Here is a 26,035-nt window from a genome sequence, read left to right as displayed (position 1 = left end):
TCAAATGCAAAATATTAAAAAACTTTACTCTGAGCAGTGGCAAGCCTAGGGACAGTCCCCAAAGAAACACTTCAAGAAGCTGCACTTCCTACTTTTTTTGTTACTTATTTAAAGTAATTGTTCTGAGAATATGATAATCGTCTTCATGGCACCGTTTCAAAATTACTTTTCAGCTTATTTTCCTTTTCTTTTAGAAGTTAATGAAATCTTTTTGTATTTAAAAATACATACATGTAACATAAAGAATAAGAGAAATTTAAATACAGGGCTCAAACAGAAAAATAAGCAACATTTTTGATAACATCTTTTTAGCACCTACAGAATCTTCATAACTGTGAGTATGGAAGGTGATTTGTGGGAGCTGAGCTGTTACATCTCCCAAGTAAATGATTACTGAGCCAGTCTTAGCAAGTTTTAATGTGACTGATCTTCACTCTCATTTTGCTTGCACTATAAATAATAGATTGGTTTCCTATCTTTAATCTGCTCTCAAGTGCATGTATGTGAATGTTGTAGTGACTATCACAAAGAAGTTTACCTTTTATTTGCCTATAAACATTTATCTGAGAGAAGGTCCAAGATCTGGGGATTCAAAGCAAACTGGTTCATAACAACCCAAGGGATGTAAACTCACAACTATCTCTCCTGAAACATGTGTGTGGCTGATTTACCTCATGAATGACAAGAATTGGGTGTGTGCATGGCCATAGCTTCTTGTGGATCATTTGCTAGCATCTTATCTTTTCACTCTGGCTTAAGGGTTTAAGAAATTTAATCTCACTCTAGGATGTACTGTAAAAAAAAAGAGGTAAACAAAACTGTAGTTTGCACTACGAATTGCTAGAAATTTTAGTGATATAAATGAATAAATATGGACTCAGTGGTAGGACAGAAAGAGCAAAAAGTAAATATGAAAATGAAGTGTTCAGGTAATAATTCTCTAAATCTGTAATCCCTGTAATTCTGACCAGCTTTATTCACTGTAATTTGTATTTTATTTCTTGGTAATTGAAGAATACAAAAGATGAAATACAGAGACAATGCTGTATTAGGTTTATTTGTGTAGATGAAATTTTTAGGTGTATTTTTGTAGTTTATAACAGTGTTACTTTATGTAGGTGATAACACAAGCCAGTGGGAGTGTTTCTCATCACACAGTCCATACTCAGCCAGTGGGAAAGCAGTTTGACAGAGTGGATGACTTTTTCATTCCAGTTACAACTCTCATCATTAACCATATAAGGTAAGTTTTTTAATAATTGAATTATTAAATTTCAAATTAGCTATAACATCGTCTCCAAAGAAAATATTGTTTTATAACCTTGAAAATCTGTGACCCCACCACCTACTTCAATATTGGAATGCAACACCCTTCTTCTTAAACAAACTAAATGTGAGTTTTCTGGAAAACAAGTTAGGTATCAGAATAAATACATTTATTAGAGATTTGCTTCCTTATCTTACCAAGTGTTCAAAAGCTTCACTGGTCTGTGTATTAAAATTGAGATGTATTACCAACTGGGGTTTTCTTGAGGAATTGCTATTGTAATAGTCAGACAATTGTTTAAAATTTGTAAATAATACTTCCTAATTTCTTCTTCTGCTTACAACAGTTGACTTATATACTATTTTCTGTATTGTATTACATGTATGTTGTATTGGAGTTACTCTCTTGATTAACAGACCAGAAAAAAGAATTTTTGCAATTTTAATTCCAAATTGTGATACAATACAACAACTTGTTATGAACTGGCTTCTCCTGCTGAGTAATTTCTTTCTCCCTACTTTTTGTTCATCAGGATCTCTGTTTGTAAAACAGATTGTGACTGGGAATATAACAGCAATAGGACAAGGGGCCCACAAGCTGGAACACAGGCAGTTCAGTTTAAACATGAGGAGAAACTTTACTGTGAGGGTGACAGCACTGGCACAGGCTGCCCAGGGAGGTTCTGGAGTCCCCTTCTCTGGAGACATTCAGAACCTGCCAGGATGCAATCCTCTGCAAGGTGCTCTAGGCAATCCTGCTTTAGCAGGGGGTGGACTAGATGACCTCTAGTGGCCTCTTCCAGTTCCAATGGTGCTGTGATAATTTCTGTTTAGGTGCATGAATAAATCTTGTCTTATTTTATGGGTGGTGAGTAGGTGATGTCAAAATAGTTTATATTTTTAGGCATGCCAGGAAATACTGAAAATTCTTGGGAGTCATTAAGATCTCTTCCAATGCCATTCTATGGTTCTGTTAATATTGGACAAGTGAGTACAGGTGTATAATAAACATGAGCATCAGTTCAGACCCAGTATAATTATCTTGTGACCTTTTTTTTTTTTTTTTTTCTGTTCACATGTCAGAATGAGACTAAAAGGAACTTTCTGAAGTCTAACAAAAAGCCTGAAGTAGCTTGCCAAAACTGTATATTTGGGGTTTTAACAGCAATAACTGTTTACAAATACTTATGAGCTTACCTGAAATGTAGACAATGTTATTTTAATTTTCTAAAAAGCTGCCTAATTCTAAGTGCCTTTTCTATAAAAGAAAAAATAAAATAAGTAGAATAAAAACAACAAACAAAACGAAACACTACTATGTAGGGAAATACAGTATTTTTTATTTTTTGTGTATTCTTTCAAGACCTACTTGTATAAAATCAGCCAGTCTAAAGAATGTCTATGACCTTCAACTACTTTTATTATTTTTGTTGTTTAAAAATAAACTGTGAGCAGTGTGTCAGGAAAGGTTTATAATTGACTATATTTATCAAATTAGTAGCAAGGTAGAGAAAACTATTTAGAAAATCTAACTTGTCACCAGTTAACAATAAAAATTATTTGTTAAGGATGTTAGTCAACATAAAGCTCCAGTGTATTGTTCTTTGGTGTATATACCAGTGAAGGGAGCATTTTATGGAGCATTTTGTGGATAGCAAAAAGCAGCTGCAATAGAAATAACCCCAGTAGCTTAGTTGGTTGCTTGGAGTCAACTGCTCAAGGGCCCTATTTACTCTTTGTTAGGAGTCAGTTCTCTTTGACCATGCAGCACCAGCCCCTTTCCAGAAAAAGGAAAGCTTTCTCTAGCTGGGTGCATTTGTCAGCTGTGAACTAAAATGTCGAAGGATGGAGCAGAAGACAGAATGTGCATGGCTTACGAAATGAGCATCCAGAACCAAACTTTCTGTCTGAATAAAGGCATTTCTAAGTGAAAAAGGCATGCCACTTAAAAGTATGAATTAAGTTTTGTAACACAATTGACACAAACCATGTATTACCATCTACCATGTATTAACATTTACTTCACATGAATAAGGGACAGAAGTTAAAGGTAGGTAGGCTTGCTGACTCATAGGAAAAGAAATAAGGGTGAATAATTTAAGGCTATGGTGGGTTATTATCATTTTCTCTTTAACAATATCTAAAATAGTAATTGTTTACAATATAAATGTATGTATTTAAAACTTATTGCAAATCATTTTTATGATAGAACTATACATTTTGCTTTGCCTCTGAAAATAGAAATGGACTGCCCATTACTAAAAAATAGAATTCCACACATTTAATGTTGCCTTGGACAGCAGATAATTACATAATGAATTAGATAATAAATTACAGACTACTAAAAATTTTAGACTGAGGTGAACAATAACTGAGCCAAGAAAAAAAAACAACTGGCAGTCTCAGCTGCAGATTATATGAGGTTGGCCCATTATGATAAGGCTCCTAAAATATAGGTGACTTAATTATAGAATTTCTATTTGTTTCTTTGACAAGACTAGTTCACCTGCTCACTCTACAGGAAGGATTGCCTCATGCCTTTGAGCATTCCTTCATGTTGGAAATAAAATTAGCTTTCTTACAAAATACAAGCCTAGAGTTTAGGGAAAATTGGAGTTTCCTGTGGCTTTTTATGAGTTGCCTGTGCCAGCTGGTCATAGTGCAATGCACAGAAATTCTTTGTCAGCAATGACAAAGAGGCTGTGGCAAAAATACCAGTAATTGCTATAAGTTTGCCCAGGCTTGTTTTTGGAAGTTTGAAGAAATATATATCTTGCATATCTTGGAAAAAAAGCCCATCCTGCTGCTATCATTGAATTTGTTTTCCCCCTGACATGTGCATTCACTGCCAGTATGTGTTGAATCATACCAAAAGAATGGATGTGAATCGTTATTTTTATGCACATCATGCACGTGTTTTCAGTGAACACAGCTTGAAACAAAAATCTTGTCTTCCCCTGACTTGTGTTGAAAAGTTATCAGACACTATGGCCACAAAAGCAGACAGGATGAGATCTGTTTATCTATAGTAAATGATACAAATCCCAAGGCTGGCTTTTTTTCAGTTATTACTCAGGCAAAGGTATACAGAGCTTTTTCCTTTTGTAGATACACCTTTTAAGATTTGAATATATCTATTTTCAGTAATTGGCCTTACACATTCACTGAGAAGAAAATTTATTCAGTGAGCTATTTTTTGTGCCAAAGCAGTTCATAGAAACCAATGATTTTGTCCTTAATTGTCTGCTAATACCATTCTTTATCATAAAAATAGATGATTGCAATTATTATGTGTGATAACTGCAAAAAGATGACTTGTACAGTAATCATGGAAATATATTTTTGGAAGCCTAAGGAGCAAAAAGGCTGATTATTTCAGTTCCACTGTTCATAAATCAAAGTGAATAAAAGGTAATAGGAATAAATTAAGTTCTATCATTAAATTTCTGTAAAATGTTTCAAAAGCAATATTAAATGAACTCACTGCAGTGGAGTATCTCTAACTTTTTAGATGTTTTAATTTTTCACCAAGTATTTTATATGTCATATAGTTACTTGACCTAACAAGCTGAAGAATGAGCAATTAACTCACTCATGAGATGGTTCAGGGTTTGAACAGAGTTAAAATATTCACATTTTGAGTTCTTCTCTTTTATTTCTCTGTTGTGTATGATAATAGGAGAAGTCTTTCTAAAAATTATGCTTATCCACTTGCACAAAACAGTCCAAAAACTAAGCTTTTCTTTAAAAGGTAACTGGAATGTGCTGCCAAGGCATTCATGTGAACTCTCTTAAATGAAATCCACGCGGGGTGATGATTCAGTAAATTCACATTTCAATCTGCAGTTTAAGCCCCTACAGAGCCATGAAGTAGCTGAAGGACTGTGAGAGCATCTTCAGCATTTCTATGCAAATAAGCAAATAGAAAATATTAATTTGCTGGAAAAAAAATGCTACATTATCAGAAAGAACTTTAAGTTCAGTGGCTTGCAAATCAAACAATGTAACTGGTAAATGCTGAGTCAGTCTTTAAGAATCAGCAAAAGAGGTAGGATTAATTTGGGGGCATTGTGAATTTTTTTCACAATGTGATTTAGCTCAAAGATAAGGGACAATTTAAATTTTTACAAGTTCATTTAACAAGACGTATCAGATGTGTAGAAAGTTTGAAACAGCTCTTGGTCATCAAGATATATATATATACATACATATATATATAGTGTTACAGGGGAAATAACTTGAAAGCTTAAGGAGTAGGAGAAAGAAGTTCAATAGTGCCATGGCAAGCAGAAGAGATCTAGAAACTATCTACAATGTCTGATAATGACTGTGGAGAATCTATCAATGAAACCTACATGGTAGCACAGCACATAAAGGGAAACCATCTGCCTTGGGGGTTCACTCTGCAGTCTCCCATGCTATTAACTGTGTCTTTGTGAGAGTAGTGCTAAATGGAAACCTTGTAGTCATTTTTTCCTCTCTTTGCTCCCTTCTGGTCCATAATGTGTTGTCTTTAGAAAAGCAGTTCACAGAAACTTTTGGAGGGATGGAGGGGAGACAGTATAAAGTAATTTTGTACATCTTTTTATTTTATTTTTTTATTTTCCTTTAAGCAGTGGATTTTACAGCATCTTTTATACCAGAGGGAATATGAAAAATGAAAGATCGATAGATTTAGTTCAGACATTTTAAATGCTCTGAACCTTACTTTATTCAACTACCACCATTTGTAGCTGCAGCTACTGTTGAAATGAGTGCCTGTTCACCTTCACTGTATCAAACCTGTTTTTGACACTTCATTCCTTCTCTTTTCACTTGTCCCTGCCCAAGGAGCTCGGAGCCCATAAATGGAGCCACTCCACACCTTCAGACATGGAAACCCCAAATCCTTTACATGCATGCGAGGTCGCCATGTGCCCATACTTACGCTTGATCTGTATCTTCCTTCAGCTCAGTTCTTATGTAAATGGACCTGTGTTTGGAGCTTTTATTATGTGCTAGGCACGTTCTGTGTTTGTGGAAAAACACAGAAATTATTAAGTAAGTGGCAACACTCCACAAACAAGCTGTCACTGAAATCTGCAAAGACCTCATGTTCTAAGGTATCGTTTGACATCTTTTAAACATGGTTAGTTTAGAATTCAAGGACAAAATACTTTGCATTTTACCGTTTATTTTTAGCTCTGTGATTGGAAATTTAATAATTAATTGCACATTAAAATGTGGCTAAAATGAAAATATTTTAATAATGTACCAAAATTTGTGATTGTTTCTAACTTTGCAATATATATGTATGCAGACATGCACACACACGCATATAAATAAGAATACAATATTGAAAACTATCCTGTTTCTGGAATCAGTTGTCCTGTATGCCTTTTTCCATGGCAGCTGACAAGACAATGCAAATGCTGCTAAACCAATTTACTGCAATCCCATGCATGAATATAGGTTGGAAGGAGAAAGGATTGTGGACAGCCCTGAGGAGAAGGACTTGGGAGTGGGAGTGGACCAGAAGCTCAAGATGAGCCGTCAGTGTGAGCTTGCAGCTCAGAGACCCAACCACATCCTGGGCTGCATCAAAAGAAGCAGAGACAGCTGGTTGAGGGAGGTGATTCTCCCCCTCTGCTCTGCTCTTGTGAGACCCCACCTGGAGTACTGCATCCAGTTCTGGAGTCCCCAGAATGAGAAGGACACAAAGCTCCTGGAATTTGTCCAGAGGAGAGCCACTACAATGATCAGAGGCCTGGAGCACCTCCCCTATGAAGCCAGGCTGAGGGAGTTGGGGTTTTTCAGCCTGGAGAAGGGGAGGTTCTGAGGTGATGTTATAGCAGCCTTCCAATATCTTGGACCCAAGAGGGCCTACAAGAAAGCTGGGGTAGGGCTTTTTACATGAGTGTGTGTAGTGAGAGGACAAGGGGAAATGATTTAAATCTTGAAGAGGGGAGATTAAGGTTAGACACTAGGAAAAAATTCTGTCCTGTGAGGGTGGTGAGATGCTAGCACAGGTTGCTGAAGGAACTCGTGGCTGCCCCCTGCCTGGAAGTGTTTAAGGCCAGGCTGCATGGGGCCTTGGGCAACATGGGCTAGTGGGAGGTGTCCCTGCCCATGCAGGGGGATTGGAACTGGATGATCTTTGTGGTCCCTTCCAACCCTAGTAATTCTATGACTCTATGAAATAAGTGTTTGAAAGATTGTATCACTTGTGATTTTTCTGCATGAGTGGAAACCATTACAGTACAAATGAGGAATTTGTTGGTGCTACTTACAATGTTATTTACTTTGGCTCAGAAGCATTAACATTGTGGCACTCATTTTTTAGAGTCTGGAGTGGATTTTATTAAATATGATGTAGGATAAACTCAGGAACTATGCTTACATTATTGCCCATTCCTGAAAGCTTAATAATACTAAAAAAATATTTATTTTATAACCATTCCTGACTCTGTTGCTTATTTAATAGGAGTGAAATTTTTTAATTCAAATTCAAACTCTTGAGCACAAAGCTTAACTGGAAGAGATCCCTCTAATAGCATTTCTCAGAATTCATTCAAGGTCTTGTAGAAATTACACTTCTTCCCCTCTCTTTTGCATTGCCCGTCCTGAAGTTCTTGATACCCTTGTTTTTCCAAATAGTGGTGGGTATGTGCTGAGAGAAAAAAAGAATCATTCTAGTATGCTTGGCCATTATTGATTGTGGGGTCTCTGCCATCCAACTTAAATCCTCTCTACACTGAATTCCCTCACAGAGAAAGGAAATAGAGAAAACATATTCACTTCTAGGAGGTATGTACAAAGCAGTAACAAAATCAATAAAGATCTTCAGTGCTTCCACAAGAAATTTGTGAATATCAATACCTGGAATCTTGGAATACTTAGCATAGGGATGCTAAGATGCATTCATTCATTCAGATCTCTGAATGAAAACCTCTTCTGTTTCAGAATGTTTTAGGTTCTAATCAGGAATTTTAACATTACTCAGAGAATCGATACCCGAAGATCTAAAACTGTTGGTTTCATGGATCTTACAGGTGAACACTATGTTCCTTTCTGAATTAGTTTATGATGATTTATATTTCTTTGCAGCAGTATTATCAAGTAAACTTGTAAAGTGTATATGACTTCTGATGGATCAGACCTCTGCTGGCATCTGTTTTTCATCCTGCAAATGTATTCCTAAATCTACATCTACAAGAAAGAATAAAAATACTATTTAATGTTATAAGAAGCAAGTCATCTATATATTAATTTTCTCTTTCCTCCCACATATTTTGTTAATTTAAGAGAATTCCTTTTGTACAGACAATTTTTTCTTTTAATTGGGAAGATATGGATGAGATATTTAGTGTGCAGGTCTGTAAGAAGTCAGAAACCTGAAGTTTTCAAAATCCAGAATTTCTTCCCAAGCAAGAGTATAACATAATTGTCAGTATTTTAGAAAATGAGACCTGCCATCAAATTTTGTTATTCATCAGAACTGACCTTTGCATTAATTTAGCAGAACTGAGAGTGAAGTGATGATTGATTCTACACTAAAATTACTCATTTTCCATAAGAATGATACCACAATCTTCTATTTTAGTTTTCTTTTTTTCAATGCTTAGCCCCATTCCTATTTGTTAATATTTCCAAGGTACTTTATCACAGTTGCATGTTACTGTTGCAAATGTTATTTCTATGGTTTTTAGAAGGTATTTTTAATTATTTCCTTTCCCATAATTGCAACAAATATATAAACAAGATTGATGAAGAGGCCAAAAATCTTTTATAGATATGTGTGAATATATATGTTCCCATGCATAAACACAAAAATAAGAAATGATCAAGATATACTCCAAATATGTCCTCAGGTAGAAAGTTGTGCTTAATACTGTTATATAGAAATTTAGATTACTGTTATGTAGAAATTTAGATTATAAGCTTTTTCTGGTACAAAACAATAGTATGAAGCATGTATTCTTAATGTTGTAAAAAGCATCAGGTACAAAATTAGGAAAACAAACTTAGAAGGTCAAAGACTGTTACAGTACCTGAAAAAAACAAAAAAAAAAAATCCCCATTTGTGCTGATGAGCCATAGTTACTTGGCAAAATCTGTTTATGTTATCATCAAACAACCATTTCCGAACTGCAGGAATTAAAGAAAGGTCTTTTCTCAGCAACCTGCCAGAAATGAACGACTCTAGGCAACAATAATTTATTAAGTCCTGAGGGGAAGACTGGTATGGCCTTGTAATTCTCACAGTCTTTGAAATCAGAAACATTTCCAAAAAGAAAACTGTATTTTTTTATCTAGAGGTAAATATTTTATTTGTGCAGTTTACTACAATAGTTGTAATTGAAAATTAAAAAAAAAAAAAAAAAAGAAATGGTGCATTTTAAAATTACTTAAGGAAAAGTAATTGTGTGATAATTCAAATTGCATGAATGCAAGGCCTCTGAAGTAAAACAAATGAGTGTCAACAGGCTTCCTTAGAACCTCTGTATATGGATATAAAGTGAAGAGCAATTTTAACAAAGGAAAGAATGATTGTAGTGTTGTGCATCTTTTTGTTGAGTTTGTGCTGGTGGTGAAATCTCATAGGACCAGTGAAGATGATTCAGCCATACAGCTAAACAAGCAGTTATTTAAACCAGTTTCCCTTTTTCCATTCCTTAATTGTTAGTGTTTTCTTTTCCAGAGCTACTGTGTGTAAGTTCATTTCATCAGAAAAAATGTTTGGTATATAACACTTTTATTTTAGAATTTTTGTTTAAATGGTAATATTCCTCATCTTGCCAGATTAAAAGCTTTTTATGGGATAAGGGTAAACCCTGTTCCTCTAGCATGGATAGTTAGTGGCATCTACTTGGAGACTCAGAAACCTTCTGGTCAGCAGATTTGATCAAACTATGTAGTAACAGAGCCTTATATTAGAAATATTTGAATAATGTTCTTCCAGAGTTTTCAAATTTTCCTGTTACCTGAGATTTTTAAAAATGTTTAGAGTCAGTCAGTTCTTGCAAAGTTATCAGGAACAAATTATCTAACCTGACAGATATATGTGCCTGTTAATCATCAGTCTCAATTGCTAGTGGCCTGGAAAATACTTCCTTATCTTTAGATAACAGAAGTAGAATTTCTCATGCTTTGCTTGGGTTTTTTTTTGTTGGTGGTGTTTGTTAGTTTTTTAATTATTATTTTTATTGTTGTTGTTTGTTTTGTTTGGCTTCTTGTTTGGTTTTGTTTTGGCTTTTTCGTGTGTGTGGTTTTTTGTTTGGGTTTTCTTGTTTTCTTTTCTTCTTCATTTGGTTTTTTGTTTTTGGTGTTTTTTTTTTTTAATATACCAGACATGCAATCTTAGCTTTCTTTGTCAGTTTTTCCTAGCAGTTCTCACAGATTAAGAATCAGTCACAGAGACCTCACAGGAACATGAACAGCCCTGTCTTTATTTTTTCAGCTTCTCAAAACCCCAGCCACACAGTTCTCACAGAGACAGGCAGGCAAACAAATGTATCAGACACGTAGCTTGCCAGATCCTTTTACATCCAAGAAGATTGGCAGTTTTGAAACTAATTTTTCCCCACTTTTTTTCCATCTATATTGTTGAGCTGTTTAGGTATTTACATCTTGGTCCAGCTTTACTGAATTTTAATTGAGGCTCTGAAAATAACAGGCAATATGGCAGTCTGAGAAAGAATTTTTTTGAACAGTGGTATTAATCAAGTCCTATTAGCTCTAATAAATTACCTTTTTCAGTCATATTTCTTATTCTGGGGAAGGGGAGGTCCTTCATAAAGATTTGCCAGCTTCCCACATCAGATCTTCACACCCAACCATCTAATTTTACTATCCACAAATACTATTTTGACAGATTTATTTCCTACATTATTATTCACAATGTTATACTTTCACTGTTTGTACTGGCTTCCATCTGTCTTTTTAGGACCTCAGTTGCAAAGGTAGCCTGTAGCATGATCAGCTAGAAGCCATGTTGGATCTTAGATAACCTGTATTTTCACACAGGCTGTGCCAACATATCATTATACTGCCTCAGGCAAGCCATTCAGCTTCTTTATTCACTTGCTGGAATATTTTTTATATGCTTTGAAGTCAGTAAATAAAAGCTTCTACTAAGTTCAATGTCTTATTCTGCTCACATAGGTGATTTTCTAGGGTACTAACCTCCAAAACCATTACCTTCTAGGCTAACCTTGCATCTGTGTTAAAAGTAGTGGGGTTTTCATGTTTGAACTAGAAAACAATATAAAGGAAAAAAAGTTTTTAGCATGTTAACATAACAGGAAAGTAGAATTATAGTTTTCCAAATATTGAGAAGTTGCTTTTTAAAGGAAGGAAGGGAGAGCATATCTCACAAAGCTGTGTTTTCAAATTCAGAAAGAAGCAGGACACAATGAATGGCATTGATGGTTGTAAGTCATTTCAGGTCTATAAAGCTGAGAAGGTTTAAGAACATGAAAATGGACAATCAGAAAAAAAATTATTAAACTGTACCTTGTACGCTTTAAAAGTAAGATATATTGCAGATGCATATTCAGTTTTAGCCAATTATCAGAATATATAGATATGATTAGCTGCTGCCATAGAAGGCTATAAAATCAAGTATCTACCAGCTTCAGAGTAAGGAATGGTAGCTGTCCCAAGTGCAAAAAATATAGCATCAGGATAAGATTGTAACAGTCTTGCAGTCAGTTTATTTAATTTGTCAAATAAACTGAGTTATCAAAGCTGGAGCCACTATTTAAAGTGCAAGAACAATCTATCCACGATACCCATAAGGTTTTTCTTCGTGGCTTTTGGATTGAGAACTAAATGTTACAAAGAGATAGCTAGAGCTGCAAGAAAAATTAGAATGCTTTGGAAAGTTGTGATTGAAATACTTGAGGCATGATCTGTTACCAGCCAGTTTATGTTTTAAAACCCATTTGGTGATTCATTCTGGAATAAGGATATTATTAACCCTGAGGGTCTGGAGTCCCTTGCTGTAGACAAACATACTTTTTTTTAAAATCTGCCTGTGCTACTGGGAAAGCTTATACCCAAATTCTGATCTGGATCCTAAACTACTTCATTCATGGTTAATCATCAGACACTATTTAAAGTGTTATAATGATTCCACAATAAATTAATCATAACAGCATGGATCAGCGAATGCTGGGAGAATTTAGGAGATTTGTCTGGCAGAAGGTACCACGAGGTAATAAGAAGCTGAAGGACAAACCAATGACTGTATTCTCCTAGGGGAAAGCTAGCTGTCAAATTTGAGTCTTTCCACACCTTCAAGTGATGGGATATTTAGGGAAGGTATGTAAGACCATACCTTTAATTTAAATTAGAGAATGTATTCACTGTTTTGGTAATCAAAGGTATTATGCAGCCAAAGTTCACATAAGTTGAGTGTATCTATGGTTCAAACCATATTATGCTGAGAATAATTGAAGAGGCAAAGATTAATTAATAGCTTATATATTCTTCTTTAAATAAATGGTATTTGAATGCAAAAAATATCACATAAATTGATAATTAACACTGCTTAATCAAGTGCTTATAAGTAAGGCAGACTTCTTTGAATCAAACTGATTTTAGTCATAATTTAAATCAGTAAGTAAGTATTGCTGATTTGGATAATTGATGTAAAACTTGTTTTGCTTTTGTATTTTACTTCAGAAAGAAAGGGCCATTGTAATAAATTGGAATGGTCTTCAAAATCAATGGATTTGCAAGCAGCACAGATATTTCTTTTTTGCTCATCTGATGGGACATGTGAGATAGTAAAACAACTGTTCAAGGGTTTGTCCATTTTAAGATATATTTATATAGATTCTTAAATTTATTTTAAGGAAGAAAATGGTTAAAATATGACCTTTTTTTTAATTACTTGTATTTTTTCTCAAGTGAGATCTGAAACTAGAGTTCAGGTTAAAATGGACAGCAGAATTTTAAGTCTTTTTCCTGAGTTAAGTAAAGGTACCATGAAATCTGACGGACACATCTGTACAATAAAATTTATTAAATATGTCAACGATGAATGAAAAATTTATTACAATTTTTTTTTTTACTATGATTAATACAGTTTCTTACAACTGTAGGCCAAGTTTTCAGAAGTATTTATATATTTGATCATATGCATGGTTTGTGATAGGGTTTTCAAAGTCACGTAATTGCTTTTGGGCATGTTTGTGCTTATCCCAAAATGTCACTTGGATGGGGGTCTGTGTTTTAAGTACCTTTCCAGTTTAAACTTAGCTTTGTGAGAGCCTTTATTTTTCTTTTAAACAATATTTTTCCCCCATTAGTTTGTATTGGTATATTGGAAGAGAAAAATAATGTTTTCAAACCCAAAGTCAGCTTACTAAACCCAGACAAAGTATTTTTCTGTTCAATATTGAAATTGATATCAAAAGCAATTAAAGGAAAAAACTGTACTGTGTACTTATGTTTAAATAGGTTAATTAATACTGTAATAGCTAAAAATAATTTAGTACATTCAGTATGTGTCATCACATTGGAAAAAACTAGTTACTTTCCCTTGCTTTCAGATACCTTTAACTCATTAATACAATGAACATTGATAAGGGTTGATGAACTTCATATTTCTTTTATACTTTAGTTGATAGGAGGTTTATCTTTTAACACAGATATTCATAAATAAATGTAATTTAAGTGCATTTCTTCTAAGAACAGAATTATTAAAAAATCATACTGAATAGGGGCAGACCTAAGAGGAAAAAAAAATTTCATAAAAAATAGTAAATTTTACCTATTTGCCTATTTGGTACATTCTCAATATTCACCAATTTGTGCTACTAAATTTGTGTTCCCAGAATTACCTAGGTTAACTCACTTCTAATCAAATTTCTCCTTACTTCAATTAACTGGTGTAATTTTTGTGTTGCGGCGAGCCTTTCTCTGGGGGACACAGCTCTTCTCCGGAGATCTCTCATGGTCCCTCTCCTCTCTGGGGGACACAGCTCTTCTCTGGAGATCTCTCTCTACATTTCCCCCTTTTTTGTTGTTTGTTGAAAAATAGCAAAAATTTACTGTTAGCAGGAGATGAGGTCTTAAAACACCAGCTCAGCTTTCGCTGGTACTCGCCACCTCGGAATGCCTGGCCATGCAGAGGCTTCTCCGAGCATTCAGCGCACCAGTCTTATTGCGTATCCCTAGGACTCCGTTTCAGGACCGCACTGTCGCGTGTCCCTGGGGGCTCCGTTTCAGGACCGCATTATCGCGTGTCCCTGGGAGACTCCGTTTCAGGACCGCACTGACTTGATGCGCACTCAGAGCTCCGCTTCAGCTTCAGCATTCCTCGGGCTTGAGTTCCGCGCGCCAACTTGCTGCGCCTTTCAAGCCTCATTCATCTCTCCTGCCTGGCTCGCCATTCCGGGCTGTTGTATCTTGCCGTGCTGGGCTTTTACTCTGAGCTCTTCACGCCGTCTACAGCATTTAAGCCTGGCCTTGTGGGGCTTCACTCGTGGTTGCGTATTTGGAGCTCTTTATAGAGCGTCCCGCACCAACGTAGTGGCTCCATCTGACGTGGTTGCGTATTTCGAAGCTCTTTATATCGCCTTCCGCATTTAAGCCAGGCTTTGTAGAGCTTCCCGCACCAACGTGGTCGTGTAGAGCTTTTTTATAATACCTCAGCGTTCACGGCTGCTGTTGCTGCCCGCATTCTCCACCAGATGTTGCGGCGAGCCTTTCTCTGGGGGACACAGCTCTTCTCCGGAGATCTCTCATGGTCCCTCTCCTCTCTGGGGGACACAGCTCTTCTCCGGAGATCTCTCTCTACATTTTTGTCCCCTTTGTTACACCATTCCACAATAACCACAGATTGTTTCATCATGTTTCCACTTTCTCACTCCAGAAGTACCCTTCTCTTTCTTGTGTGTCCCAGCCATCTTCTTGAACAGCAGCATGTGCACTTTTCTCCATGTTGCTTCTCAATGCTTTCTGACCTTCCTCCTGTACATGTTAAATCTAAGCCACAGGATGAGTCCCTGCTGAGTTCACCCCACACTTGAGGAGCATGGTTGTCCTCCACTCAGACACCAATCTCCATCACATGAAAGCCTGTCCCACATCCCCTTCACCCCCCACTAAAACTTCTGCTCTCTAAATGTGGCCAATGGATTCCAAAGCAGTAATACTGGAGGAGGGCAGGGATGAAGAGAGAGTGGTCTGCATGTAATTACATGAACCTAATTATATTCTTCTGTGATTCTATGGAGAGGAGTGAGACCTTATTGATCTCTACAGCTACCTGAAAGGAGGCTTTAGTGGGGTGGATGTTGGCCTCTCCTCCCAAGTGAGTAGCAATAGGACAAGAGTAAACAGGTTCAAGTTGCAGCAAGGGAGGTTCAGATTGGATATTAGAAAAAAATTCTTCACCGAAATAGTGGTGAACCACTGGAAAAGGTTGCCCAGAGATGTGGGAGGTGCCCTGGGGTTGTTCAGAAAGCAGGTAGATGCAGTGTTCTGGGAGATGATTTAGTGGTTACGGAGGTGTAGGGATGATGGTTGGACTTCATGATCTTGAAGTTCTCTTCCGGCCTTGATGGTGATGATTCTATGATTCTTCTATTTATTTGAAGGGCTGAAGATTGATTATACACTATAAACTTGACAGGTCAAGAAGTTTAGCTGAAATTCTGTTGTGTGCAATATTAACTGTAACATAACGTTCTGTACTTGCTTTTGTTGTTTTTACTTTTTTGATTTTTTAGAACCTGGTTTAGCAGTCTAGATATCTCAGTTTTGTTTTGCATGAGACCAGCAGTCATGAGAGTGTCTACCCCTCAGTCAAAAGTATTTTAAGGTGCGCTGGGTTGTTTGGTTATTGTTTTGCAGGAGGAACGTTGTGAACACTCCAGGGCAGTTCACTTTTGCTTTATGTTGGAAGCTGTTATGTAAAAGACAATCAATAAGCTAATTCTGTTGTCCTTTTTAACCAGTTCATGTGTGTAATGTTGATTATTTAACACTGACATAATTATAAACGTGTTACATCAGAATGTTGCTTGCTGTTTAACCTCTTCTGTTGCAGAAATTCTGTGATTCTGTATGTAATACGGTACAAGTTTGTTTCCCATGACTAAAAAATGCTTACTACATAACAACAGAATCAGGGATCAGTGACTTTATACCTGCTCAGAAGGACTAAGGAAAGGATAATATTAGCTGGCCAAACCAGCTACAAATCAAATTCTGCCTGATGATCCTTGTCTTCCTCTATGACAGAACAGACCTTTTGGATAGAAATTAAGCATTGACAGAACTTTTATGAAGGCTCACTCAGCCTTTTTCTAATCAAGACAATTTAGTTCATATTATATATGTTTATAAGTGGCTCAGTAATCAAAGAAAAAAATTATTATCAACTCAACACCTAGTCGTGGGCAGTCTGATTTATAATGGCCCTTTTTTGGGTGGGACTTGGACCAAATTAAATCTAAGCGGTCCCTTCCAATTGAAATTATTCTATAGCTCTGTGATCTTACTATACTGATACAGTATGCAAGGGGTTTGAAAGTTGGGGCTGTAATTAAAAAAGTTCTTCTATCAGTTCAAGATGGTCTTATATCAATTCAGTAGGAAGTGCAAATATAATTCACCCTATCTTATGTCAGATGAATGGACTGAACAGTGTCTTTTTGTCTGTTACTTTTGTGGTTCACAGATTAGTAAATATGCTGGTGTTGCAAAGTTTAGTGTGGAAGTATGCTATTGTCAAACTTACTATCATATTCTTGCTGCCATAGTGCTTTATATCAACAGGATATGAAAGGCATTTTTAGATTTTTATATCAGCAAGCAGCTTCATTCTTAGGATCAAAGATTCAGAGGAAAATGGTAAGAAATGCACCAAAAAGAAAACAGCTGTTTGGGAAAAAGTGTTGTGAAAGCTACTTGGAACATAAATAAAACTAGTGTGCTTTCACATGACTCCCCAATATTTAGAGCAGTGTTTTTCACATATATACAGCTGAATGATTGTGCAGTCAGAACATAAACATTAACATGAGAGAATAGTCATATATTTTATAATTTAAATGTCATAAATATTCAGCTCTAATATTTTTAAGTTTTGCCATGTTACTCATGTTCAGTGAAACTTCCTAGATGTACAGAAAAGAAAAAAAGTAATTTAAATTGTAAGGAATACAGAACTTGAGTAGTTGGGAGGCATGAACCTAAACCCTTTTATGACACTGAATTAATTTCTACTGAATTAAAATGAGGAAGATTTGGATAATTATTTGAATAACAATGAGCCCTGGAAAGTTGAAGATCTTTATAAAGTGAGTTAAAATATGTAGGATGTACCCTATTGATATTTATTCTTTCTTTCCTGGCTTTTGTAAAAGTTATAACCTAATAGATATGGTCAGAGTACTGTTTACCTTTTCCCCAGTGACGTTAGGAAGAAAGCATTTTTCCTATTAATCAGAGAAATGGGTTTTGGACATTTTGTTTGCACTTCACATTACAATTGCAAGAACACTAAAATTTAAATATTGGGAACTGCTTAGTATCTGGAACATTTGAAGCTGAGATATATAGTAATGCCGTGCTGCACATATTAGCTCAGCTGCTCTGCATATAATGGCTTTCCCCATTTGTATATAGTGCACACAATAGCTCTGACTTCCTTTGGTTTTGTGCTTTTCCTTACAGATTTGGATTTATTCTTCATAAGGATGAGCCTGTGCTCCAGAAAATTGATCTAGAAACCATGTCATACATCAAGACTATTAGTTTAAAGGATTATAATTGCATTCCTCAGTCATTGGCTTACACACATCTCGGAGGATACTTTTTTGTCTGCTGTAAGCCTGACACTACCGGGGCTGTCCTGCCACAGCTGATAGTGGATAGCATTACTGATTCTGTGATTGGGTACAATGGGGATGTGACAGGCACACCACATATCTCTCCAGATGGACACTATCTTGTCAGCATTGATGATGCAAAAGGCCTCATGAGGATCCAGTCCATAACAATGAAAGGAGAAATACAGGATGCATTTGACATTCACACTAATTTGCACATATCGGATGTGGCTTTTCAGCCATCATTCACTGAAGCTCATCAGTACAATGTCTACTGTAGCTCCAGCACACAAACTGATGTGCTCTTCGTGGAGCTCTCCTCTGGAAAGGTTAAGATGGTGAAGAGTCTGAAGGAGCCTGTCAAGGCAGGTGAATGGCCTTGGAACAGTAAGAATCGTCTGATTAAAGACAGTGGCCTTTTTGGTCAGTATCTCCTGACTCCTTCGAAGGAATCTCTGTTTATCCTGGATGGACGGCTAAATAAGTTAAATTGTGAAATCACAGAAGTTGTGAGAGGCAACACAGTAATTTGGGTTGGAGAGGCATAAAGATCTGCATTAGATATTTACCGAATTAATAGTTTTATAGTACATTGCACTTAAATTACACCATTCTTCAGATCTACACAATTTCTATTTTAAAATGTTAAGACCTTTGAATTGGTAGACACTATTACTTTTTTGACTCGAACACTTTGAATTAACTTCCTCGTAAAATTTACTAAAACTATGACTATTTCATAATGATATTCCTTATTAATTATCAGCTGAAATTGTGTTGGTTGACTGAAATGACTAAATATTTAAATTGATTATAAATACCATGCATTATTTTAAAAGAAGTAGGGAAACAAAAAACAAAAAAAGAACAAAAAACTTCAGGGAATTTAATATGATATTTTGCATTTATAAATTGAAGACTTAAATGTGATTCAAATATTTGTTTGGTTTCCTTTAGGCACAGGCAAAAAAAGAGCAATTCTGCAACCTTCGACTTCTTAAAATGAAATGTTATGTCCTGTTCTGTCTAGTCCACTTTTTAATCTTTTTGTGCCTTGAAGTGAAAGTCTCACATGAAAGGTAAAGCATAGAAATTGTGTAATTTGTTCCCACTGTGGCTACAGGATTGCTTGTCATTTGAAAGAAACTTTTAATATCAAATTTCTAGTCTCAAGTTGTGGAACTTAAATGAGGAGGAATAATTATATTTGCAGTGTTTCCTGATGACTGCAATTTGAGGAGTTTATTTTTATGGTGAGTCTTAGTTGAAAGAGCTGATTGCAGAAGCTTTTTTTCAAAAAAAAAAAAAAAGTTATTTTTTTTCAGCTATTACAGGGTTTCATCAGCAAGGAGTTTTAGTTCTACTAAAGAGAAATATTGCACTTACTCTTTCAGAGTAAACCACATTCTAAAAATCCAGCATCATAGAGCTTCATTTATATTGTCAAGGAAAAGGATATTTAAAAACATCCCCCCCATATTTTAAAAAACTGAAAATGCAAAGAACTGAAGTCTATGATCAGATCACATTTTTGCTTATGCATTGCAGCATTGATCCATATTTGTTAAACCATTTGGTTAGCTCAACAGGTTTTCTATTCCATGCATCCAATTGTATTATTGCAAAAATCAAACAAACAACAACAAACTTTTTTTATGTACTTTGTTTACTTTGAGGTCTAATAATAACAATGGTTGAGCATAAAAATGGGAAAAATAAGATTCCCAGAAATAGAATAACAAGTCAGTAGAATCAGAAAGCCATCAGTAAACAAGTGTCCAGACTTAGAGCGATGACTTAAAAGTTTGGGAGTATTTTTATTTTTGGTTTTAGTTAATGAGTGCTTATAAGCTGTTAAATTTATAAGCTCCACTTACTGAAGGCAATCGGAGAAAAATATCTTTTTTTAAACAAATTTTACTGCAATTTAGATTGTGTAAAATTGTTTAGAGGTCTGGAATTTTCTAGCATTGTAATCTTGTGTGCACTTAGCATCCTGCCCCACGTGGTACAGTAGATCTCTTTCGCTTGAACAAATCTCCTGGTATGTAGATTTAACTAAAATAACAGTCTACTTACATTTCTAGCTACTGTATGTGTTTTCCTTTTTAACAGCCTTTCTCCATTGTGAACAAACAAGATTCATATAAGTTGTCTGTTACTGACCTATTTGCAGTAGTCTGTCTCATGCATATTTCTTCTGTAACTTACACCATGTGAATGTTCTGTATGTAGAAAATGCTTGACAAAACGAGAATAAACCCCATAAATTTTAAACACCTCCTGGCTTTTGTGAATGCTCCAATGTAGCCATACTGAAGTGGCATTTAACACAGACTTGATTTAAAAGCAAGGTAGGTGGAAGTTTATCTGCCCACAAATTTTATGTATGTAAAGATACGTGGAAAGAGAAAACTTTTTAGAAGGGCTTAACTGGAAAAGTTTTCTTTGGCTGCTACAAAGAACAGTTCATCTATTAATTGACTAGGCACAGAGTAGTTATTGAGAGGTGTCTATTCTCATGCCTGGCCTCTGGAGCCAAAACTTTCTAGTCTAAAAGCTGTACTGACATAAAAGCCAAACCAAGAAGCAGGCACTCCTGTAGCACAGCTGAACAACTCCCTATCCAGTCTGCTCAGTGTAGGTGAATTTTACACTTACTTCCCCCTCTCCATGCCTTGCCATTAATGTGAAATATAAGAAATCAATCCCACGACAATAGTGAAATTCCCTTGACAAAGATGCTGTCCTGTGTTGTGCATGATCCCTTACGATCTGTTAAAGTCCAAGTCAGTTGTCAGTTTTGGCAGCTTTTTATGCTTTTGTATAAGCAACATTTGGCAACTGGAGAAGCTTTAAAATTTGAATAAACTATATTGCTCTTTATATGAAGCAGGAGATCAAAATCTCTACTAATAAAAATTCAACAGATTTGACTATGTTAATATCACAGTAATTTGTCTAGTATAGAAACTGTTCCAATCAGTTTAGAATTCTTGTTTGAAACCAATTTCTGTGTTGCCATTCTAAGAATATTTCTGACTCCTAGCTAAAGCAGTTCCTAAAGGAGAATTGACAATTCCCTGTATTTATTTTAACTAGGCTAGTGTAATAGCTCAAAGACCATGGTTTGTTTCTTCCCCATTATTATGGAACTGAAACAAATTTCTGATGGCCAGGAGTTGTTTGATCTCACTGATTAAATGAAAAATCAAACACTTCAGTGTTTCAGATTTTTCTTCAAACAAACCCCACAGTTAGTTTTGAATCCTGTCTTTCCAAATTACTGTTAAAAGCAGAGGCAACAGATGCTTGATCTTAAATCATGGAAAACACTCATGTTTTATTTCACAAGCTGTTACAAACTTTCAACATTTAGGATTTTTTTTATGGAAACACGTTAGAGAAAAGTAGTAAAGACAGTGGAAATGTAACAGAAGGAACAAGAAAGTGTACATGATGACCACATCCTGTTGCAACTGATGGAGGTTTTCCCTATATTTCTGTATGCTAACAAATATGAGAAGCACATGAGAAGGACAAGATGTAGTTCTCTTTGCCAGGAATTGTGATGGTAGAGCTGCTTTTGATAAGGTATTAAAAAAAAAATATTATTTATGAGGCATGGATAAAAGGTTCTGTTAGGCTATTTTTAGTCACCAAAGAAAAGAAAAGGTGGCTAAGTAAAAATGTTAATTTTGGCAGTATAATTGTTCCCAGAGGTATCTTTTAAATATTCTTCCATGCTAATAAACAGCTAGTTATTTGCTTCACTACTACATGTACATCACTCAATATGTATGAGGGTTGTTTTCTTTGAAAGTTTGTCTTCTAGAAACTAGTAGAGATTTTTATTTCAAAGTATGATCTTGCAATTTTTCACTTTTTCAGTATGGTCTAAAGTATCATCATTTGTCTTCCTACACTTTCCAACTGCTTGTTTTATAATATCAAATTGTGAGAGACTGCTGGTCAAGCAGCTGCATAAACATGTTAGCTAAGCTCAGAACAACCCCTTTGGTGCATTGTATTATATTTCTCACAAACAAATTAATTCAAACATCTAGACATGGTGCCAAAGCATTCCTAAGTGCAAAAATAAGACATCTTTGCAAATACATAAGAAATATGTGTTGTGTAAGCATGCCTTTAAAAACTTCCATGGAAAAAATGATGAAACAAGTCTCAAGGAGCTCAACATATTTTTGAAAGTGATATCAATGAGGTTAAAAGTATTGGTTTGAGTTTTTCTTGAGCTTCCTGGTCACACCATATCATTAAGGAAGGCTGTCTGTTAAATACAATTTAAATGGCATAAGGCCATTTAAGACTGCCGTAGTATTACTTACATTTTAAATAGTGACTCTTCATCAGCAGTTTCAGCTTCTTTCAATTAACAGAATCTTCTGAGCCTGCAAATGTAAATTGTGAATGCTCTGTTAAGAAAATAACATAGTTATGACATTTTTCCTACTAACTACAAGATACTTAGTTTCATTTCAACTGAAACAGCATCATCAGCTTAATTTGGAACAGTTGCTTTTACCTAGTGAAAGACAAGTAACAGGAAACTGAAGAATATTTTGTAAATAAATTGCTAGGTCAAGTCTCTGTTCTAAAAATAACCACATGGCTACCAGTCATCTGAACTAATTTTTTCCCCTTTTCATGGTATTTTGAAATGAACACCCGTTCAAGAGCTTCTGGAATAATGAGTCAATTACTTATTATGGGAACAGTCCAAGTGAGTATTATAAAAATTCAAAATTGTATTAACTAAAATATTCACTTATTCTCCTTACTCTGCCAGTTGTTCTCTCACATAACCTTAGGGAAAACCAATACAGACGGATAAGCTTTTTAATACATTCTTTTTTTAAAACATTCTATAGGTCAAAAGATTTCAATTTTGTCTTGATTTAACCTTATTGTGTAAATGTATGGATGCAGTATCCTGGACAAGTGGTCTCAGCCCTGGATAGGGTACAGAAATGAGGAAGGCTTTGCTGGCTCTTCCTGCATCTACATTTTAGGAAAACAAAAAGATTCATCTTCAAAGATTGTAGATGGCTATTTTTGTCCTTCTGAACTCAAATCCAAAACAGTGGGAGGCCTCTTTCAACTGTTCTCAGCAGCAAACTGAAATCACAGTGGAGTCCTACACCTTGTGTCAGTTCCATTAGCTACCTCTAGACCATCTTTTTCATCCTCTGCTTTTCCAAGCTCTAATTCTGAGTTACTCAACATTTTTCCTTGACATAGAAGACTCCTAACAATAAGCTCAAGAAAGCCACTTAGTACCAATACCTGACCCCCTCATTTCTGACTCTAAATACTCAAGCAGTATGTCTCAACTTTACAGCACCCTGCTTCTCCCAGGTTGTGCCCAGAGTTTCAGTGAAGGTAAGAAACCCATGATAAAGATTATTTTGGAAGATGATGTGTTAAAATTCTTTGCCTTCAATAATATTACTACTTCTTTGATAATGCTTTCCAGCCTTTATGTGTAAACCATTGTCAAGACCTCTCATCATTTTTTCCAGTGAAATTAAACAAATACATCATCACCATGGTTGCTTTGATAGCTGTTACAGTTCAGCTTTCTTGAATACAAGTGGCCTGACTGAAACCACCAGTCTGAACAAGGGGAAGAGCTGGAGCCCCAGTGTCGATTTTTTGGTGTCAGCCCTATGAGGAGAGCTGAGGTAAAAGGGCTTTTTCAGCCTGGAGAGGAGACAACTTCAGGGAGGCCTAATAGCAGCCTGCTAGTACCTATGGAAAATATATTAAAAAAGAAAAAGCAAAAAAAGATGGAGGCATATTCCTCACAGCTGTGCATAGCAAGAGTAGAAGACAGCAGGATGAATTGGATGAAGAATTTCAGCCTGGATATAAGGAAGAAGCTTTGAGGACAGCCAAGCATGAAAGTGGGTTGTCCGGAGAGACTGTGTAGTCTCCATCCTTGGAGTTTTTCAACCCCTGACTGGATTAGACCCATCTGATTTTTGAGCTGAACTGGTTTCCATCAGGGTGTTGGACTAGAGATCTGCCAAGGTTCCTTCAAACTGAATTATCCTATGATTATGACATGGGGATGTCATAGCAATCTTAATTTGTTTCAATTATTTGAGTTTCTGGAAGACTGCAGAGCAGATATTTAAATTCACATTTGCAAATGAAAAGCCCAAGTGTTACGGCTGGAATGAAATATGACCTAAGCAAAACTCAGAATTTATATGTTTGGTCACTTGAAATTCTTAGCTCTGAGCATCTCATCTTAAACCAAGGATTTTGTTAGTTTGAAATCTGGAATACGTTTCTTGAGTCCCAGAAAATCCCAAGCTGGTAACAGGACTTGCACAGGATGAAATATGTGAAGGTAAGAGTTTTTTTCTAAATATCTAAAGAATAGCTTCAGTAGAGGAAAGGGGTACTTGGGAACACCATTGTAGGTAAGGTCTCTTGATGCTCTGTGACTGCATATGTCTAAATGTGAATGTAGCGTCTTAAGTGCATCTTTTGTCACAGCTCTTCAAATGAAACTATTCTGGACCTTTTATTGAGACCTAATATGTACATTTATAATCTGGATCTGTGGTAGGATAAAAAAATTGTCAAGTTGCTAATCAATTTGAGATAGAAGAGCTCACGTCGTACCTACAGTCATCTCTCCAACAGAAACGCTAATATGGAGAAAGTTCTGTTCACTTCTGAGCAATTTATATTTTGCAGTTTGGTTTTCAGTTTAAACGTCTGAAAGAAACCTACTGGTGATTTGTTTTGAGGTTATCAACAAAAATCCCAATCTCAGCCAAATTCAGTTAAAGACAAAAAAGAACATACTAGATAAAGGAGGAAAAAGTCATTCAGGGCACGAGTATCTACTGATAAGAAAGTTGTGGGATGGAGTCCAGCAGTTAAGAACTTGGTGCTTGTACCACATTTACAATGTTTCACTGTGACCAACATCCCGCAGTGTAGTGTGAGTCAGGGCAAAAATAATGAACTTAGGGAAGAATGTAAAGAATGACCAATTACAAAGAAAGTTGCAATTTAAGGGGGACTAGAAATTAACCTTTGTTATAGATATAGTGCTATACCAGGGAGCCATCAGGTTGTATAAACAGCCTTCCCTGAGATACTTAGTGAAGAGTAATGACTTCTTGTGCTAGCCAGAGCAGTGTGGGTAGAGAAAGTATATATGTAGTTCAACCTTACATTGCTAAAAAATGGGGAAGCAACTAAAACGAACCTTGAAGAGAGCAATGGGCTTGACCTGGATTCAATCCCAATATATGTTCCTGGTAACTGAACATTCCCAGCATCATAATGATGAGCATATAGAAACTGGTAAAGAGAATCATGTTCTCATATGGAGTCAACTACATCCTGCAACAGCTATGTTGTGCTTGTGTATATACTACACTATCCTGCTGTATCACTCTACTAGATCAAAATCCCACGCAACAACAATGGAGTAAGTAAACTCAATGTTAAACTTGTGTGAAATATGTTCAAGAACTTAGAGGATATTGGACTATGAAATTCACCAACTACCGCTCCATTTAATAACTCCATTTAATAAAATGCTGGAAAGAAAAAAAAAAATTCATCACCATACTACTTATGGGATGAAAATAAGAATTAAATCTGGAATAAATGGGAAAAATCTTAGCTATGCTTATATTAGGAGTTCTTTCATAGTCAGTGAGCTTCACATTACATGCAACATGGTAAAGGCAACAAAAAAAATGCGGCAAGCTATTCTTCCTTTGAGGAAAAAGGATATTGTGATGGTTGTGTAATCTAATGATTAAACTGGTGTCTTATATGTGCAAGGCAAACATGTTCATGTTCTTTGACAAAGACAATTGAAATCAACTTCCAGATTGAGGTTTTTTGGGTTGTTCTTTTTTTGTAGTGCAGGAAAGAACTCCTCA

The 26,035-nt window shown here is 35.8% G+C and overlaps 1 protein-coding gene across 4 annotated transcripts in view; it reads left to right on the top strand.

Annotated features, from left to right (window-relative positions):
- The window catches only part of FSTL5 (follistatin like 5), a 253,016-nt gene extending 232,642 nt beyond the window's left edge, over positions 1-20,374 (top strand). For all 4 annotated transcript variants that reach the window (XM_071743084.1, XM_071743087.1, XM_071743088.1 and 1 more), the window contains 2 exons: positions 1,119-1,243; positions 17,941-20,374. In XM_071743084.1, coding sequence (XP_071599185.1) covers positions 1,119-1,243; positions 17,941-18,643 — 828 coding nt within the window. In that variant the 3' untranslated portion in view covers positions 18,644-20,374. The remainder of the gene's footprint in view (positions 1-1,118; positions 1,244-17,940) is intronic.
- The last annotated feature ends 5,661 nt before the right edge of the window (positions 20,375-26,035 follow it).

This window comes from Heliangelus exortis, chromosome 4 (genome assembly GCF_036169615.1).
Source record: "Heliangelus exortis chromosome 4, bHelExo1.hap1, whole genome shotgun sequence".
Lineage (NCBI taxonomy): Eukaryota > Metazoa > Chordata > Aves > Apodiformes > Trochilidae > Heliangelus > Heliangelus exortis.
Note: the sequence above shows the minus strand (reverse complement) of the source record. Positions and strands in the feature narration are given on the sequence as shown.